Source organism: Pygocentrus nattereri, chromosome 9 (assembly GCF_015220715.1).
Source record: "Pygocentrus nattereri isolate fPygNat1 chromosome 9, fPygNat1.pri, whole genome shotgun sequence".
Classification (NCBI taxonomy): Eukaryota; Metazoa; Chordata; class Actinopteri; order Characiformes; family Serrasalmidae; genus Pygocentrus; species Pygocentrus nattereri.
Window position 1 is genome coordinate 20558277 of NC_051219.1, and position 20732 is coordinate 20579008.

Sequence of the window (20732 nt, forward strand, 5' to 3'; positions counted from 1 at the left end):
GTCTCCATCTTTGATGAGGCCTAGGATGGTAGTGTCATCAGCAAACTTGAAGATGATGTTAGATGTATGTTTGGCTGCACAGTCATGTGTATACAGGGTGTATGAGAGAGAGCTACACATCCCTGGGGAGCTCAGAATTGGTGTGGAAGAGAAGATGTTTCTTACTTTCACAACCTGGGGTCTGCTCATCTGGAAGTCTAGTATTCAGCTACAGAGATGCAAGTTCAAACCCAAGTCTGTGAGCTTAGGGATGAGTTTGGCAGGGACGATTGCGTTGAATGCTGAGCTTTAATCTGTAAGTGTTCTTTCCCTCCAAGTGTGTAAGGGCAGAATATGTTGTTAGTTCAATGTTGTGACAAATAGAAATGACTCAGGAGTAGCTTTCATACTCACAGCAGGCCAAAATAACTGAGTACTTTTTACCATGCATTTGCTTGACTGCTGCTGTGTGTCTGGTGTATAAAGAGAGGACCTAAAGGAGATAGCAGAACAGAAAGAGGGAGAGACAGAGAGAAAAAGAGAGAGAGAGGGAAAGGGGTACAAGAAAATAGAAATTAAGTCCCTTCCAAAGCTCCAAGGACCCCACTGCCCTGGAGCCAAATCAGATATTTCAGGGGAAGGACAAATTTGCAGTGATAGGGGAGAAGAACATAAGACCTCAGTGCCATGCACAGCGAAAGCTGTCATAATGAAACGCTTATGACTGAGGTTGTAAAAACGAGATTTGAAGCGAATGTCTGGAGAGCCCTCAGTGGGGAGCCCCCTTTCCCTTCCCCACAGCCATTCAGCTTCCAAGCTGCCCATAGTTCACCAGCTTTACTCAGGAGGTTCACTTGTTTTTCCCCTCCTCAAACCCAGCTGGGCCAATGAGTGTGTTTGTCTGCGATGCACAACATGATTGTTCCCTGATGGAGTAATTTCAACAAGTCTCTCCAAGGCTTTTGGAGTTTAACCTTCTGTTACTAAAACACAAGTTTGTACTCTCCTTTGTAGAGCTACAAAGAACAGGATTATATGAGAGTGAGACAGCTCAGCTAAAATGAATTAGTCTGTGTATGCTGTGCCTCGTCTACAGACGAGCTGTCAGCAGAAATAGTTAGGTTTTTAAAGGTGTCAGGTGAAGCTAAAATTATTGCAAACTTTTGTTTTTAATTTTAGAAATGCGGAGAGGTTTTATGTTTTGTGTGTTTCCTTAGATCCTATGGTTTGTTATTGTCCATAGCTTTTGCTTCCTAAGCAAAGGACTTTACTGCTCATATTAAGCAAAGAAAACTACAATAATCAGCTTTTATCCATGGAAGAACAGTGCTATTTTTACACTGCTTGTTTTATGCAGTGCTGACAAAAGTCCCTTGCCTTCTGTCTCATTGCTACTTGGATTTATCCCAGGGGTGCTCCCTAAATCTCTTTCCTCACGCTTCACTGGAAGGTCCTCTGGGGAGCAGCAGAGGAGACAAGCAGTGGTGGCGATGTGCTGGACCAGCAGTGGCCAAGCACAGGTCTTTCATCTTATTAATTAGCCTGCAATTGTGCTCAAATGGATGCAGATCTCCACTTCAATGGGCTACATATCAAAGGCAGGAATCTGGTGGCTGCTTTATTATTCACAGGCAGACCTAGTTATGTCAAGAGCGTACGAGTGGCGCTTGTAGCAACAGTGGGGGTGACTGGCACAGGAGAGGCTCTACCCATCTAGGGCCTAAAAGATTAAATAGGGTGGAGGCTGAGACATGCCTGGTTGTTCTCTAGAGACTTTTTTTCTTTCTCTCTCTTTTTTCATGTCACCCTCCCTCCCTTTTTCACTTACTCTGCTGCGAGCTCTGCCACAAAGTATGAAAAGATGTGACACTGATCTGCTGAATCTCCAGGGGGACAGTGCTTGTCGTGTAGTTGTTTACTGCATTCTAACATAGGCAAACCGTGCACTTACTTTTCCCTCTTACTAATGACAGACCCCAAACAGGTACTGGGTGCAAGGACAGAAATACGTTGGGGGGCAGTAACACGACATCAGCAAATCTCCCTAGATTGGCTGTCCACACTGCTTTTGGCTGCAATCCTGTTATGCGAGCAGTGGAGTGGCAAGAAAAAGATGATTAATTTCACCAAGGAATCTGTCGCGCTGAACAAGGTGAATAAACTTTTGTTTACCAGGTTCTTTTCCATCCTCTTCCCAGTAACATGCAGACTGTGAAGTCAAGAGGTGTCAGAGAACATCTCGGATGCCCTCTGAAAACAGTTGCACACACAGGATGGAGATCTTGAGGTTGCTTGTTCTGAGCCTTGCTGATAGAGACAGCCCTTATTCCTATACAGTCCTTAAAGCTTTGGTGTCCTCTAGCCAGATTCCAGGCAGAGAGTGCTCTAATTAAATTGATTTCAGCCTCCTCTGGAAAGTATCCTCCAGATGTCAAATGTTTCCTCTTTCAAGCCAGAATAAATAGATTGTCAAAATCTGAGATTTGATTGGTCACCACAGTGCCTGGCTGCATGATGCCAGTGGTTTCATGACAAAGCAGCTGTGGGTCAAACGTTTTAATCTCTGCAGGTATTTTATATCTGGCAGGGTGCAGGGTGTGCATTTGCAGCCTGTGTCTGCTGCATCGTGAAAGGTGTGTTATAAAAAGCAGCGTCATACAGGAGTTGGTTGTAAATGAGATTCGGTGCTTTGGATAATTATTTTACAAAAACTAAAAAAGTCCATGAAATAAGTGAGTGTCCAAAGCTTTATTTTACATTATTTTCTCATTGGCATTATATTCAAGTACTGGTGGTTTAAAAATTTGAAAACTCAAGTAGCAAAAATAGTTGAATTCCTATTGATGGGACAAAACTGTTACTTGCACTCGCATTGAAAATGGGGCTGTTCTTTGAGTATGTCTCTTGAAAATACTTGCTTTGCTCTCTTTTGTTTCATTGCTTATGTGCTGATTCTCAGCTCTCTCTCATGGCAGACCACAGACACAGATTTAGTATGCTCAATTAGTCAAACGGTACTGATGAGAGCAAAGTTCTTCAAGTTCATTTAATATCTTATATGTAGTAAAATACTGTGATATCTGTTGACACTGGTCAGTTTACAAGGCCAGACACCGTAGCCAAAGTATCCACAGATGAATGTGACGTGATTGAAAAGGGCAGACAAATTCTAATTTCCTTGACTACTGCAGTGAGTGACCTCAAATATTACAGACTCATAGGTAACAGATGTAACCTGTAACCATATGAAAATGTACATGTCTGCACTCAAGGTCTGTTTAGTTGAATACATACAATGTATTAATTTAAATTTGTTGCATAAGTATAATGTGATGCTTTAATGCATCTGGATCTACAAAGGACAAAGACTGTCAGACGAGTCTGTGCAGTGAAGTGAGGCCTGCTGTGATAGTGTGGTGTGACCCCTAGATGTGATTAAGCAAGACTGACCCAGTATCTGTCTCCTAATAAAGTGAGCTGACTACAGGAACAACAGCAATAAGCTTGTGCCTGGTTGGCTGCAGTTGAGTTTTGGATCTGCCTGCATGGGGAATTGTTTTGTTTTGTCAACCCCTCGCTTTGTCTCTCCTGACATGTTTATGAAGCAAAGTGGACAGAGGCTTCGCAGATAGGTCAGCTCCTCTACAACATAGAAGAGAATTGCGGGCCTTGTGCCAAGGTGCTAATGTGGAACACGGACATCAGACTGACTGCATCTATCTGCACAGCTTTTAAGAACTGGAGCTCTTCTTGCCTTACATATACGTGTGTGTGTGTATGTATACTCACTTATGTTGGCAGCTATTTAGACATTAATGGCTGTGAGTTATTTTCAGAAGACAGTAAATCTATACTGCTATACAAGCTGTACACTTGTACACTGATTACTTTGTTATGTCCAAGTTTAATTATCCCATGAAAAGATATAATAAAATATTTGCAGAAATGTGAGGGATGTACTCACTTTTGTGAGATACTGTATGTATCATTGTATCAATTCAGTAACATTTTTATTTTCATCATGTAGAGGCATGGTTGATATGAACCTGAAGCTCATGTGAATGCAGAGTGAATATTAAATGAAGTGAACCCAGTTTCTAATTTTCATCACTGATGTCCAGTAAGAGTGGGTGCTTGTTCTTGCTCTCACTCTTGTATCATTAAATATCATCTTGATTTGAGGGTAACTAGAGCATCCCTCTATGCTGTTTCTGATTTATCCATATTATTAATGGTATTGGCAGCATAAGTGCAGTGTTTTGCTTAGAAATTAAACCTCATACTTGAGTGCTAAGCAGATTGACTGTGGCATTACTTTGAAAGAATTTTGTTTTTTTCCAAGAGTGCCTTCAGACATTTAAAAGATTTTGAGTGAGATAGTTACACTTGTAGAGTCACTGCTAGCAACTTACAGTGCTAGGCTTCAGGCTGAATCTATGAATGACTTGAAGTTTGATGTCAGAGCAAACCTTGTTGCTTCAAAATGTTTACTTTCTATTTATATTGGTCTTCTCATCATAGCGTATTCTCACAATGTAAGGGGTAGCCAGCAGTGAAGAACCCTCAGGCCTTGTAGGAAACAAAATGATGAAATGATGAAATTTTCTGAACAGAATATTTTTCCCTGTGGTATCTAGGTAGATACAGTCAAATGTGTTCTCCCATTGATTTGACCTTCAGGAGCTGGACTAGTATGTCCTAACATGTCAGATCAAGCCAGTAGTAGAATCAACCAATCATGCTTTGATTTCCAATAGGTCAGAGCAACTTTGAGAATTAATAACTTACTTAAAGTCCTAGATACATCACAGGCTGTGCATGCAAGTGGGAGCCTGACCAATATTTTTAAGTCAGATGTTAGAAATGGGGGAAACAGTGGCTTCTATGTGCCCTAAAGGAGTCACTGAAAACTGCTAATATATGTTTGAGCTTTAAATAAAACTTACAATGTCTTTTTAAAGTTTCAAATGTCTGTGTTTTATCTAGAACAGCCCAAAATTATTCATGTGAATTCCAGAGAGCCGGGGAGGGGTTTACCACTCTGTGAAAGACTGCACAAGCAAATCATCATTGGTACATAATATTTATAAAAGTTTCAGAGAATCTGGAGAAATCTCTGTATGCAAAGGAAAAACAATATTGGCTGGCCGTGACCTTTGTGCCCTCAGGTAGCACTGCATTAAAAACAGACATGCTTCTGTAGTGGAAATCACTGCATGGGCTCAGGAACACTTATGAAAACAACTATCTGTGAATAAAGTTAATCACTGCATCTGCAAATGCAAGTTAAAACTCTACCATGCAAAGAAAAAAAACATATATAAACAGGATACAGAAACACCATCACCTTCATGGGCCCTGAGCTCATTTAAGATGGACTGAGGGGAAGTGGAAAAGTGCCCTGTGGTCTGATGAATCAAAAATTTAAATTCTTTTTGGAAATCATGGGTGGCGTGTCCTCCAGGCTAAAGAGGAGAGGGACCATCTGGCTTGTTATCTCAGTTGAAAAGCCCACATCCGTGATGGTATGGGGGTGCTTTAGTGCATGTCATGGGTGACTTACTCATCTGTAAAGATTCAATTCCAATTTATTTGTATAGCGCTTTTTACAGTGATGTTGTCACAAAGCAGCTTTACAGAAGTTTGAAAACATATAGTTACAACATATATCCCCCAGTGAGCAAGCCAGAGGTGACAGTGGCAAAGAAAAACTCCCTCAGTCTGGAGGAAGAAACCTTGGGAGGAACCAAGACTCACAAGGGGAGACCCATCCTCCTCTGATCAAAGAGTATTTACAATTTAATAAGCTAAATACCAAATAAAAGCTAAGAGGATCTCTGTTTGAAGTCTAGATGGTAAAGCTTTAGAAACTGCATTGGTTGAGTCTCTGACATTAATGCTGGATGATATTTACAGGTTTTAGAGCAACATATGCTGCCATCCAGATTATGTTTTTTTTTTCTTCAGGGAAGGCCTTAATTATTTCAGAGTTACAAAGGTGTGTAATTTTGAGAAGCCAAAATTATAATTTTAATGTATGTTATAATAAAGATCTTTTCTTGACCAAACCTATCTATAAGTGAGTAAAATATGTGAAAGGTATTAAATCCAGTGCCCTAGCTAGTATTAATTAAGCAGATATGTTACACTTCCATGTGCTCTGGTATGTCAAGTTGAAGTGTCTCCCTTCTGCTGTGCACTGATAGATGAAGCATGCCGTTTCTGAGGTAGGATCCTTTAGCTCGTCTCCCTTCCCCCCGCTCATCCCCACTGCAGAGAATCTCAGCTCTGTTTGGCAAGTGTTCTGGATGGACTGGCTGAGGGAGAGGAGGCAGCGTCCTTGGACTTTTATCAGCCTCTGTTCATTAATGAGCCGCATCCTGTGGGGACAGTGCTGAATAGGGTGATGGCGAGACAATGCTCTACAAGTCCCAAACTGCTTAGATGTTTCATCACCCAGCTACCCTTAGGGAGAAGTACGACCTCTACATTTTTAAAGGCAATCAATAGCTTACCTCTTCTTAACATTCTCAATTTTTAAATTGTTAAAGAACTGCTGACTGAGTTTTGCTGTTTCCTGAGAGTTCTTTCTGGAAATCACAGAATCATAACCCAGGCTTTTGACAGAGATAGACCACTCCCAGTTGAGGTTATAAAAGCCTTTAAACTGTCTAATTTCTTAAAAATACTGTTGTTCCAGTAGTCAGAGCTTTAGCTGACTGTGTATATGTAAGTGGGTTGGAAGGTCCTTTGCTCCCCCAGCTCTGTAGTCTGTCTCCTCTTCATTAACAAAGTGGTGCTGTCTAGGAGCCAGGTAGTGCATTCCCACATCGCTTGCAGGGAAGGAGACCCATTAATCACAGGTCTCTCACACTGTGGCCAGGGAGATTATTTGGCCCTGGAGTACAAGGGTACAACCAGGTCACACTCCCTTGACCTCACATCAATACGGCTTGTGAGGAGGCGAGGGAGAGTATTACAGGATGGGGGGCGGGGGGTGGTGCCTGATGTTATAGTCTAAAGTCCATTTGTTTAGTACTGCTTGGACCTTGTAGCCCACGCCTTCAAGTAGAAGCATGGAAGCTATGGCATTAAATGGTGCTGAGTGGCACTAACCACTGAGCCACTGATGAATGCACATGGAGTGTGGAGGCCAAGAGCAGACCCTGAGAAGGAAATCATGAACTGAGGGTAATGTAAGTGACAAAAGGAAAGGCAAATTGGTTGCATTATTCTATTAAAATTGAAGCAATAATAATAATTCCACTAATTGTGTGTCTTCGACAATTCTTCGACAACACCATTTTTCTTTGTATCTGTACATCGGACCTTTCACAATTACATAAATACACAGTTACATAATTGCCTGATCACAATTATTTGAGCTGGTATATTCCTCTCTTGTTAGCTTTCATCATCATATTTGTCATAACAAACAGCTTGAATTGGGTGCATTTTCATTCATTAGGCAAATCAATGTAAGTAACTAACTGATGCTGTAGAGGAAAATGGTGAGTACTGGGGAGTTCCTACGTATTGACAACTAGGAAGCAACTTTGCCACTTCAGGTACTTATAGTTGCATACAAATGACAAAAAATCTGGTTAAATTGTTAAGTGCAATTGTTTATATGGTGATTAATTGCTTGCATTTTTTAAATCATTCTGTTTTCCACTAAGGTACACATTTTGAGTAACGTGCTAAGAGCAACTTGCTCTTCCAGTTATGTCACTGCTGCACGTTGGGGTTTTTTAGTGTTATGCATGTTGTGTGCTAGAGCACATTGAGTTTAGTGTAAGCCTATTCACTGCTGCATGTAATATGTTGATGGCAGGGCAATTTGCAGTTCAGTGTTTTCACAATAGTTTTGTTTTCATAGTAAAATACATATCATGGAGAGAAAATTTATTACACTTATGAGAAGATTTATTACATTCATTAATTTTTTTTTACTGCAAAGCTGAAAACTGGGTGCAGTACTCACTCATGCTGTCAGAATGATGGGAAATGACCGGTTTTACTGGACCATGCAAAACCTATTAAAGAAGCAGCCATGCCTCTCTTTTACCCAGCACTACCCATTGTTTTATCTGTGAGCAAAGTTTCAGTGCTGTTGCTAACTCAAGGCAATTGTCTTTTTTGTTTCAGATCCTGGTGAACTCTATTAACCAGCCTGCTCTGCTGTATGAAAATGTGGCTATGAGTGAAGGGAATTCCATTCTGAGAGACATGCTCTTCAGCCCAGACCATCAATACATATACACACTCACAGACAAAGAGGTGAGACATGCAATGCAACACATCAATATCCAGACACATACATATTTCACTACTTAATCTAAGCTCATTCTGGTCTGTGGAATTTGAATATTGGAGTGGTTCTTGAATCTTAAGAAAAGTTCTAAAAATGTTTTAAGCATACATTAGTGGTTTTGGGTAAAACAACATAATCTGAAGAATCTAAATGATGACGTTATTTGCACTTGAAGCTGCAATTTTTCATGTTAATTTCTTCGTTACTTATGTTGTAATTGAGGCACCACTTCATCTCTACTAAATATATGTGGTGAGGTGTGTGTGCAAGCTTTCATGTAAAAGATGCACACAGCATTTATAATAGACCATCAGCAGACACACAGCTTCATAATATGCCACTTATCTTATCAAAGATGTTTGGGAATGAAGGCCTCTCTGATCCTTTCTGATGTAAAAATGTGGTCCAGCTCCTCCATGTCACAGCATAGGGCTGGAAAACTATACTGGAAACTAATCTGAGTTCCGTTTATTAGTTTATTACAATCATTAGTGTAGTTAGAAACAAGTGAGTCTTGGTTGAGTTGTGGTTTGTGGGAAGGGGAAGAAGGGACACGCAACACGACTGGGGATTGGGTGCAGATTTCTGCCATATGTAATTGTTCAGTTGAAACAACGGTTGCAAAACCCACCTACTGAACTTGAACCAGAATTTATTGTTCATTCAGAAGACCCTTTACTACAGTACAATATTGAACTCAGAACCATCAGCCAACTGTGCACACTGTGGAATTAGACCTCTGCCTGTGGACAGCCTTATCCACAGTGCCAGGTAGCAATATGCTGCATTCTGAGGGGGAGGGCTCTAGGAGCTGTAGATAAAGGCCATGAAAAAAGTTAAATCATCCTTCTGTCTCAAGCTTTTCCTTTCTAATGAGTGTGCTTCTTAACAAACATGTATTGTTTCTCTCTCTCTCACACACACACACACACACACACACACACACACACACACACACACACACACTATATGTAAATACCTCTGCTGCACCAGCATTCTGCAATTTGTCAGCAATTACAGATAATCATCTTTAATGTGTCCAAAGCTTTACAGAGAAGATGCTGTTTTTGATATAAATGGGTTGCATTTGAATGACTCTGACATTGGAGATGAGCAAGAAAGCATAGAGGAAGGGCACAATAGATAAGCCCCTCGTCCCTTTTCCACATGAATGGTTAGTGTATAGAGCTGTAGTGCACTTCAAATGGACGTGCAGTGGCTTAAACTTATGGAGCTCACATGACTAGCTGGTATAGAGTGCTGAAAATGAGAAATATTAAATAAAGATTTTATTCTTGAACAGAGATAAAATGCTGCACATTTTTTATATTCACCCCACTATACTGACTGTGTTTTATTTTGAATGTTCGTTGTACAGATATGCAGGTGCTCAAGTGGTTAACGAACTACTTATTGTTAATCATTAGTAGTTTTAGGGTTAGAGGTAGGTTTTGCTTGGGTTAGATATAGATTTTAGATATTAAATGTATAAGTTGAATTCCATTTAAAAGCAAGGTGAGCATCTACAAAGAGTCTACCATTGACCATTGAAGTAAAATGTAAGTTGGAAATCTTGAATTCGACATTAACCCATAATAGACCCTGGTTACGTATGTGCCACAAACCCTTTAAAGGGTCTTGAAAGTTCCTTATACAGCTTTATTCTTCATTTCATCCTCACGAAGTTTCTAAATGAAATATACTGAACATCCTGGAAACTGGCCTATGACACTGTGAATTTGTGTTCACGTGACCTCATTTAGAATGTTTTTTTTTCTAAAGGTAAGTTCCAACCCATTTAACAATTTTAATGCTTTAATAACATGTTCCTCATTGCATCTAACTATTCTGACTGCATTCCCCAATGATGAAATACAAGTTACGTGTTGTATTTGTTGTTGTGACATATATAATTTACATCAGGATTTTTATCTTAAAATAGTTACAGAAGATGCCATGTGATGTCTTTTTCACAATAAGAAAAATACATTTTTTTTTGCATATCACTAATGAAATGACCATGGCATTAGCTGACAAGCTTCACTTGGTAAATAAACAAATAAAATTTTTACTATGCTATGTCCATCCTATCTGTAATACCATTTAACATGCAGTATGAATGCCAAGAACTGTATTTCAGATGCACTCAAGATCATTACCGGAGATGACAGTGGCAGTGAGTTTGAGGGATGTGAAGATAGCTCAGATAAAAACCCTGATTACACTCCCAGCCACAAAGACATGGGAAGTGATGAGTTAAATGGGTCTGATAAATCGGACTGTAGTGAATAAAATGATTTAGATGATGTGCCGCAACCAAACATGAACCTCAGATAGCAAAATACAACCATTCAAGGAAAAAAAAAAATCTTGGAGAAAAAAATCTTTTGAAACTCCTGAGTGCACATTCAAAGAACAGACCGTCACACCCAAATTACCAGGCAAAAGGACTAATAATGATGGTATGAACATGGTAATGCAAAGGTTTTGTTTCCCTTCAGCATTTCTCACCAATTACTGTGCATTTATTATAAGAAGGCATGCAAGTTTGAAAATTTCAGCCTGCAGAATAGCAGTTCACCCTTCATGACTAGGAGTTAGGCATAACCCTGAAAACCAGCTCAGTATGGCTTAATCCACTCTAAAATACTGAAGTAAGCCAAGAGGTGAAAATTAATTGGTTTAAAGCAGTTTGTTCTCTCTGTTGCTTCATCTGTCTCTCCCCTTTTCTTTTGCCCTTCTATTTTAAATGTTTTTACCTCTCTGGAGGAAGGAGTCAACAGGGGAATCGCCCCAAGCACTCGTCCTTTCTAACCTCTCCAAAATAGGGTGCTCTTTTTCTTGCTCTGCCTTTGAGATAGGGCAGATTCTTTGAGAACTGACAGGAGTCAGAGGAGATGGGTTCTGATTAGCAGAGACTTCTCTTGTGTTTTTTATTACGTATCTCATTTATTTAGCTTTTTTTACGTACCTTACGTCCCTCAATTCAGTCTTTCAAAGTTATATCAAGTGTTTCATATTCACCAATGCCCTCAATTCCAGCAAGCCTCTGCAGTGATTGGTCAGGCTTTTTTCTTTCACCATCACCTTACATTGTCCAGAAGACTGCAAGATCTTACATTGCATGGTCACATATTTTTTTGAATACACAAATATTCATCTGTAGCATTTTTCATTTTGAATGTAGTAATTCATCCAATTCTATAAGTGCAGCCCTAACCACGTTTGTATTCGTCATTACTTCACCCACAGATAAATTGTACAGCTGCTGCACAAAAGTATTTCTTCGCAGACATGGGCACAGTATTGGTATTTTGCTCCCTCTGTAGTGCTTGGATCGGCAGAGACATGCTGCTTCTGCTCCATTTGCCTCCCCCCTACACTTTTTCCCCATTTGTATCTCTTCGTTTGATAATAGAAATGGCAGATGGAGGCCCATGTTGTTCCTCAAACATCAAAAAGTCCATTTCGTTGGCTTGACAGAACAATTTCCCCTTCCCCATATTCACAGGCAGTTAATTAAAAGTTGCTGATAGGCACAGTGTGTCTTCCCCCCTTCTGCTGTCTTCATATAAGCCTTTCCTACACTAAATGAGGGGGTGAAGACTTTGATTAGTATCAGCTTGATTTAGACATGCCCATGCCATCCTCTAGTAGTTTTCACTGAGAAAAACAAAAGCTTTGCAAATATGTGCAAAGTTTTGTCCAGTGGGCTCCAAGACGGTGCCTTCAAATGGATTCGTCCTTGACACACTTCACTGAAAGTTTTTGAAAGCTGATGTGACAGTTTTGTCTTGCTAAGGGTTTGAAGACTGGATGCAACATTGTATTGTGGTATTTAGGGTCAAAAAGTAGAATCTAGATACAGAGACTCAGTATGTATACACATACACACACACACACACACACACACACACACACACACACACACACACAACAGGAAGAGTTTTCTTTTGGGGGCAGAATTTGTAGTCAAAATTGATAAATATATCCCTATATAGCATATCACATTATGTAGCATATCACAAATATTTAACAGTCACAGTATAATTTGTATCGTGGCTTAACTATTGTGATGATGTCTATTTTAGCCTCTAGTGACTTGCACCTCCAGAAACCTCTAGCTTTGAGGTTACAACAATTGCAACTGCTTTTCGGGAAACTTTTCAGAGCACTTTGATGCCAAATACAGTTTCCGTCGATCAGTCAGTCAAACTATTTCTACTTGGAGGGGAGTGATGCCCATTTCACACAAATGCGACGCAGCATGTGTGGTAATCTGGAGCCACTAAGCAATGCTTGGTACTTCACACCAGACTCTACACACCTTGCGAAGCATGTGTGGTTGCTATTTGTGTTGCGTTTTTATGTACAACCCCAATTCCAATGAATTTGGGGTGTTGTGTAAAGCAAATAAAAACAGAATACGATGATGTGCAAATTCTTTTCAACCTATGTTCAATTGAATACATTACAAAGACAAGATATTTAATGTTCAAACATATAAACCTTATTGTTTTTTGCAAATATTCACTCATTTTGAATTTGATGCCTGCAACACGTTCCAAAGAAGTTGGGACAGGGGCATGTTTACCACTGTGTTACATCACCTTTCCTTTTAACAACACTCAATAAGCGTTTGGGAACTGAGGACACTAATTGTTGAAGCTTTGTAGGTGGAATTCTTTTCCCATTCTTGCTTGATGTACAACTTCAATTGCTTAACATTCCGGGGTCTCCGTTGTTGTATTTTGCACTTCATAATGCGCCACACATTTTCAATGGGAGACAGGTCTGGACTGCAGGCAGGCCAGTCTAGTACCCACGCTCTTTTACTATGAAGCCACGCTGTTGTAACTCGTGCAGAATGGGGCTTGGGATTGTCTTGCTGAAATAAGCAGCGACATCCTTGAAAAAGACGTTGCTTGGATGGCAGCATATGTTGCTCCAAAACCTGAATGTACCTTTCAGCATTAATGGTGCCTTCACAGATGTGCAAGTTACCCATGCCATGCACTAACACACCCCCATACCATCAGAGATGCTGGCTTTTGAACTTTGCACTGATAACAATCCGGACAGCCCTTTTCCTCTTCCTGTGTTCACTGACAATGGTTTTCTGAAGTGTTCCTGAGCCCATGTGGTAATATCCGTTACAGAATGATGTCGGTTTTTAATGCAGTGCCGCCTGAGGGATTGAAGGTCATGGGCATTCAGTTTTGGTTTTCTGCCTTGCCGCTTACTTGCAGAGATTTCTCCAGATTCTCAGAATCTTTTGATGATATTATGGATTGTAGATGATGAAATCCCTAAATTCCTTGCAATTGCACGTTGAGAAACGTTGTTCTTAAACTGTTGGACTATTTGCTCACGCAGTTGTTCACAAAGTGGTGAACCTCATCCTTGCTTGTGAACATCTGAGCCTTTCAGGGATGCTCCCTTTATACCCAATCATGACACTCACCTGTTTCCAATTAACCTATTCATCTGTGGAATGTTCCAAACAGGTGTTTTTTGACAATTCCTCAACTTTCCTAGTCTTTTTTTGCCCCTGCCCCAACTTCTTTGGAATGTGTTGCAGGCATCAAATTTAAAATGAATATTTGCAAAAAACAAAAAAGTTTATCTGTTTGAACATTAAATATCTTGTCTTTGTAGTGTTTTAAATTGAATATAAGTTGAAAAGGATTTGCAAATCATCGCATCCTGTTTTTATTTGTTTTACACAACGTCCCAACTTCATTGGAATTGGGGTTGTAAAACTGGACATTATATATTATTTACATTAATATGCGAAAATTATTTGAGTTGGCTATTCAATAAAGATTCTAAAATCTTTGCTAACATGAGTTTTGTTATTTTGATCTGCCGCTTCTCCTTCTTTTGCAGCAGAATAACGTGCTGTCTTCCAGATCCCAGGAGTTCTCCAAGATAAAAGAGAAAATGTGTGTAATATGTTCTAAAATAAACAGGATTGCAAGACACTGAAAATAGGTGTTCAAACTGTCTTCACCTGTAGTTTTTCAAGACCGTAGTTCTGCGTAGCAGGAGAAGTATAGTCAGACTGATTCAAAGATAAGTTTGTGTAAGTGTTTTTGAATATATGACCAGCTGCAGAAAAATTTTCTTCTTTCTGATCAATTATCAATTGATTATCAGCTAAAATGTTAGTTGGGATAACAGAGCTTGTTTTTAAGAGAATTTACTGCATTTTTTAAACATTGGAAGAGTTGGGGAACAAGCTGAGATAATTATCTGCTTTGGCATTTCTAATTGCAGAGGTACATTTATTTCTCAATGTATTCTAAATTATTTATGAATGTAAGCCACACTTTACACAGTTATACAATGCATCTCTCTCACTCTCTCTCTCTCTCTCTCTCTCTCTCTCTCTCTCTCTCTCCCTCTTTCTCTGAAAATGTAGAGCACATTTCGATATTCTAACCCTTTCCGATGTTAATGTTAGAAAGACTAGGAATATACGCAGGTACACAACTCTTTCTGTAGATGTATATGACCCTGGTTTTAATGACCACTGCTCTATTGGATGCATTAGAAATACTTGAATAAAAAAGCCAGGCTCTTGGATGGTGGTTAGAAGAAAAATTTAAAACATTTAATGACCAAGCTGTTTTATATGACCTGGTACTCAGTGACATCCATTACACCTTTGATATCCCAGATATCGACTTGGCATTAGACCACTGTAGCAAAACATTACTGCCGGTGGTAAACAAACATGCTCTTATATAATTGTTAGAATATGAGAAAGCTCTAATCCCTGGTTCAACACTATAATACCTTACTCAAAGCTAGAAATAAGTAACTAAAATAGCTTGATGGAAGTGATTGGGAACGACAGCAACTCAGCCACCAAGTGGTATGCCAGCGGATGCTGACGCACATAGTGCACAGAGGTCACCAACTTTCTGCAGAGTCAATCACTACAGACCTCCAAACTTCATGTTGCCTTCAGATTAGTTCAAGAACAGCATAGAGGGCTTTATGGAATGGGTTTCCATGGCCAAGCAGCTGCATCCAAGCCTTACATCACCAACCGCAATGCAAAGTGTTGAATGCAGTGGTGTAAAGCGCCGCCACTGGACTAGAGCAGTGGAGATGTGAGAAATCACACTTCTCCGTCTGGCAATCTGGTGGACTAGTCTGGGTTTGGCGGTTGCCAGGAGAATGGTACTTGTCTGACTGCATTGTACCAAGTGTAAAGTTTGGTGGAGGGGGGATTATGGTGTGGGGTCATTTTTCAGGAGGTGGGCTCGGCCCGTTAGTTGCAGTGAAAGGAACTCTTAATGCTTCAGCAGACCAAGAAATTTTCATGCTCTCAACTTTGGGGAAGGACCCTTCCTGTTCCAACATGACTGCGTACCAGTGCACAAAGCAAGGTCCATAAAGACACGGATGAGCGATAATCTAACAATTTTATTTACCTAAACATTAATTAGTCCAAACTGTACAAAATTGCAGGAAAATCATTTTGTGGATATGCTTATTTTAATAGACAATTGCAGGCTTTGTGTTATTAATTAAAGAAGTTATTCTTTTGTAATTTAGAGAATTTATTCCCCTACTCTCTCACTAAAAGACACACACTTCTCTGTAATAATACTTTTACACCCACTGTTTTCCTCAGCTCAGCTAAAATGATCCATGGTGGCATGTTGCTGCTAACAGAAAGGTACCACCATGAGTGAAGTTTCTTGTGGATTTTCTTTTAAGGTCATCTAAGGCAGAGGTCATTATGCAAGACTGATAAGCTTGCCAAAAAAAATAATAAAAAGTCACATGCAAACTAAAAATGAATGGTGTTTTCAGACTAGGTATGTTGCCTTGAAAGGTACAATATGACTTGGCCTGTAACTTTTGATATCAAAGGTATGCTCCATCTACAGCAAAGTAACTGAAGCTCAATCAAAATGAATTTCCTTGATACATTTGACAAAGAGGTCATTCCACGGCAAGTCACTTAGAGCATTTCTGCTCACATCATGAATTTCTATGAAAAAAATATCGACTTAGTCCAAGTGACCATGCAATATTTCAAAGCTGTGCACCATTTTTTTGTTTATTTCTTACTTTTTAAATGATTGGCTAAAGCTTGGCCTGTTTGGATCTTGATGTACGTTTAAGTGTTTATGTACTCAGATACTACGTTTAGATTTTCTGGATGGTTTTACATGTGCCTGGACAAAGACGTGCAGGCCAGTTGAATCAGTCCGACATTCCTTGTCTCTCTTATTAAAAAAAAAAAAAAACGTTTCTGTTTTTTTGTTTTTCTAATTAAAATAAAATAGGGATAGACACGAGTTAACATCACGTCCACAAAGCTGACAATAAAAAATCCCAATACTTCTCACCTAAATATTTGGGTTTAAACTGAATCAAAACACTGCACTGTTGGTACGCTCAGTTTCCTATAATTAGAGAGACATACAAGTTTGGCTGCGTAATGTGATAAAGAACAGACATATGTGGATGCAACGTCAGCTAAGGTAGCCAGCTAGCTAGCTAAACATATCACAAACTTATGTAGAGCCATGGGGGTTTTAGTTAGCTAGCAGGCTAACTTCTTCATGCTATCATCTGAAAAATACTGGCCAAGAAGTGCGCCAATTTGGGGAAAAATACTAATAAATTGCATCATCCACATATGATGCTAAATTATCATTAGATTGCTTCCTTTGATTTTAAACAGAGACATCTGACAAAGTGCTCTCTACTAAGAGATAACGAGAACCTACCATAGCGGAACTGTTAGGTAATCTTTAGATGAAGGGAAACCATCAGGATTTAGACAAAGAATCATTCAGGCAGATAACCCAGTTTCACCTCCATCAAGCAGGCAAAGTTCCTTGTTACTAGGATGGTAGGACCTAATTGGTCATGTGTTACTACTGGATGGCCAGTGTTGGATTAGTGTGAAATGTGTGCAATCCTATGTTGCTTTTATATCCGTGGTAAGCACACATTCGACCCTCTTAACCCAAAAAAGCTAAATTCAAAAACACTAAACTGTTTGAAAAACTAAACTTGAAAGACTAAATATTTAAATATAACTATTAAGTTTATTGACTACCTTCAGCTAGCGCAACCTAGCTTAAAGACTAAAAACTACAATATCTACGAACACAATAACTCAGAACTAACAATAGTAACTAACTAGAACACTAAATAACAAGCTAAATGTGATGAGACTAAGTTCTCCCTTGCTCTAGCCTGGTAAGACGTCATTTTTAGAGCAGGGTAGTAACATTGGTTGACTGATGTGCACGTTATCTGCACCTATAGCAGAGAGATGGGCACAACAGAGATGGAAACGGCCACAGTAAAAATTTTATTTTTTACAGTTTAAGATGTGTTCAAATATTAAGCAAGGCTTACTAATGAAAAACCATTTTTTTCACCTTAAATTCCATGCCACCTCAATTTTGGTTTTAAAATAGAGTTACCTTAAATTCAGTACCACCTTAAATTTAGTGCCATATTAATTGCAGTTCCACCTTAAATTCAGTGCCACCTTCAATGAAGTTCCACTTTAAATTCAGTACCACATTAATTTTAGTGCTATCTTACACTTCCACCTTAAATTCTGTGCTGCCTTGAATTTAGAACTATGTAATTTTTTGTTCCACCTTAAATTCTGTGCCACCTTAATTTTAGTGCTACCTTAAATGGAGTTTCACGTTAAATTCATTTTTGTGTATTGCTGTGCGTAAGTCTGTGTGTACTGCTATACTAATAAAATCACTTGTACCCTAAATCCACTGCTTCCTTAAGTTCACTGAAACCATAAATCTCCTGCAACCTTAAATCTATGTCTACTTTAAATCCAATGTCACAAAAAGTCCACTGCTACCTTAGATCCACAGCTACCTTATACCCACTGTTGCCTTAAATCCACTGCCATCTGGAGTCTTGTGCCACCACAAATTCATTGCTACCTTAAATCCACTGTTCCCTTAAATTCAATGGCTCATTTATTCCACTGCTACCTTCATTTAATTGCTACCTTAAGTCCACTGCTCCCTTAAATCCAGTGCTGTGGAGTTCATTTTGGGTCAAAATGTTTCAGAGAGGAATGTTTGTGGTGCTCTGAGCACGTAGCTAATGAACTTGAGTGCACTGGTCAGTATAAAGCTTGCAGGTAAACGCCTTTGGATTTGCTCAACAAAACACTAGTTTCATTCAGAACTTGAAAATTCACACAACATCCTTCTCTTTCAGGAATCATACGTGCAAAACACTCTGGCTTCACTTAAAACTTCAAAACTTGCTCAGTGGTGCTCACTTTCACCTTCAAGACTTGCTCAGTGGTGCTCACTTTCACCTTCAAGACTTGCTCAGTGGTGCTCACTTTCACCTTCAAGACTTGCTTACTTGCATGCAAATAATTTTTGCTCTTAACTCCACAGCGTGCTCTCAGGTTTCAAATCTGCTCAATGTAAAATGCTTGAAAATCTGTATCAAAACTCCAGCCAATCAGAACTGTCGAGGACCAATTACGAGGACCAGTCATTGCACCAATCATGACAGCTTTTGGTCAAGGTACATTCGTTGCCATGGTATTGATTTGGCTGGCGTGCTTGTAGCCTTCTGACATCAGCTAGATGGTTTCTAGCTTTCTAGTATCAAACAAATATAAATGATTGAACAGTACAATGATAACTTATTAATCTAACTAACATTGGTAGCTGGGCCATTTCATTTGTTTCCTACCAGAGGCTTAACCACCAATATAACACTAGCAAGCTTAATATAAATAGCTTAACATTAATCAACTAAGCTGACGTTAGGGAATTTTTAAAAATGAAGCTAACAATGTGTAACAGTGTTCTGTTCAAAACCTCTTAACTGTCTTACCATATCGCTCATCTTATTAATGCTCCTGTTTACTTGTCTTGTAAAATTGTGTCATCTTGGACCAAAAAAATATATATATATTTTCCTGAGAGACAAAAACTCTTCCCAGTGACTACAAGCACAGGAGCACAGTTAATCTTATCTTGTTTACTAGATATATCACTGTACCTCTTTTCTGAGGACCATTCATAATGCGTTTTGCTCTGTATGATTTTATGATTTTTTCACATTGGTTACTGTAAAATGTTTTTAATGAGTGAAATTTTATCAAGCACAAACTATAAATGTAAAGGACATTTATTCTCAGACGCAGTTCTTTGCCATATCCTCTGGATTTTCACCAGTCCCTTTGAATAAGCAGCATACTCTAAAACCCTAATTGTATCGTATTCTACCTATAATTAATGTGCAGTATCTGCTGCTGATAGATTGGTACAAGTGCAATACGTACACACTTTCTGTGCAATATCTGTAATTATTACTGTGCAATATCTACAATTTCTGTGCGATATCCAGTCATTACCTGCTCAGAAATGTGCGATATCCATACAACTGCATGTGTAAACTGTAAGTTTGTATAGTTTCTTAATTCTATTTTTATTTTTTATATTTTTCTGCTAACAGATGCCTTGTTTGTTTATTTATTTCTATAGTATATCTTATATTTTGTATTTTATATGATGCACATCTTTGTCTACTTACTGCTCTTTATCTGCTTACTGTGTATTCTGCTGTAACAATGTACATTTCCCCCAGTAGGATAATAAAAGTCTAATCTTATCTTAACATAAAAAGCAGACTTACCTGTTGTCTGCATTTCAGTGCATCAATACAGACAATATTCTGGACACTAAGTTTAGGTTATCAAAACACTGAATTTTAGCTTCAAACCAACCTTTTACTGGAGTATAACACTTGGGTATAAAAAAAGAGGAAAAAAGGTTCTTCCCTGTGATTTTGCACTTTGAATCAGTTGTGCAGTGTTTATTTTATTTGGGGAAGTTTCTGTACGTTGATTTATTTTATTTTATTCTATTCCTGAAAGAAAAAGAACCTTTGCTACATTGAAAAAATTTAAATCATATTTTCTCAATACAGTACATAAATTGCCATATATCTGGTCTTGTGTCTTTCATGTCTGTTGCTTCATGAGCGAAACTAACTGGTCCATTAGTCATTTCTGCTTCTATATAGGTAACTCACAAAATATGTGCCATACGTACGTGTCTACAGTACTTCCAATTACATCAGCATAGACTCGTCAATCAGTTATCACATGGTGGAGCAGCAATAAAGCAGGCAGAAAGTTAAATGAATAATTTCATGAGCACTACTCTTGTACTACATCACTACAGCAGTACTCCAGGGCCTTCATTCAGATTTGGAGTGTTGATATAGGATCTATTCCAGTACACTGGAGTCAAATGCCATGCCTGAAATGGGGCCCTAATTACTGTATAGGCAGCAGAATTTGAGATGGTAGTAAACGATTTCAGAAACTACATCATACAGGTTTGCTTATTACTGTGCAATAGCAGATTCCATCACACAAACACTAAAAACC

General features: G+C 39.0%; 1 protein-coding gene across 2 annotated transcripts in view; it reads left to right on the top strand.

Moving 5' to 3' along the window:
• plxna1a (plexin A1a) overlaps positions 1-20732 on the top strand; it is a 307799-nt gene that overhangs the window by 127510 nt on the left and 159557 nt on the right. For both annotated transcript variants that reach the window (XR_005130765.1, XM_037541618.1), the window contains exon 4: positions 8128-8259. Coding sequence is in view for 1 of the 2 variants with exons in the window: in XM_037541618.1 (XP_037397515.1) it covers positions 8128-8259 (132 nt within the window). In the remaining variant the exon portion in view is untranslated. The remainder of the gene's footprint in view (positions 1-8127; positions 8260-20732) is intronic.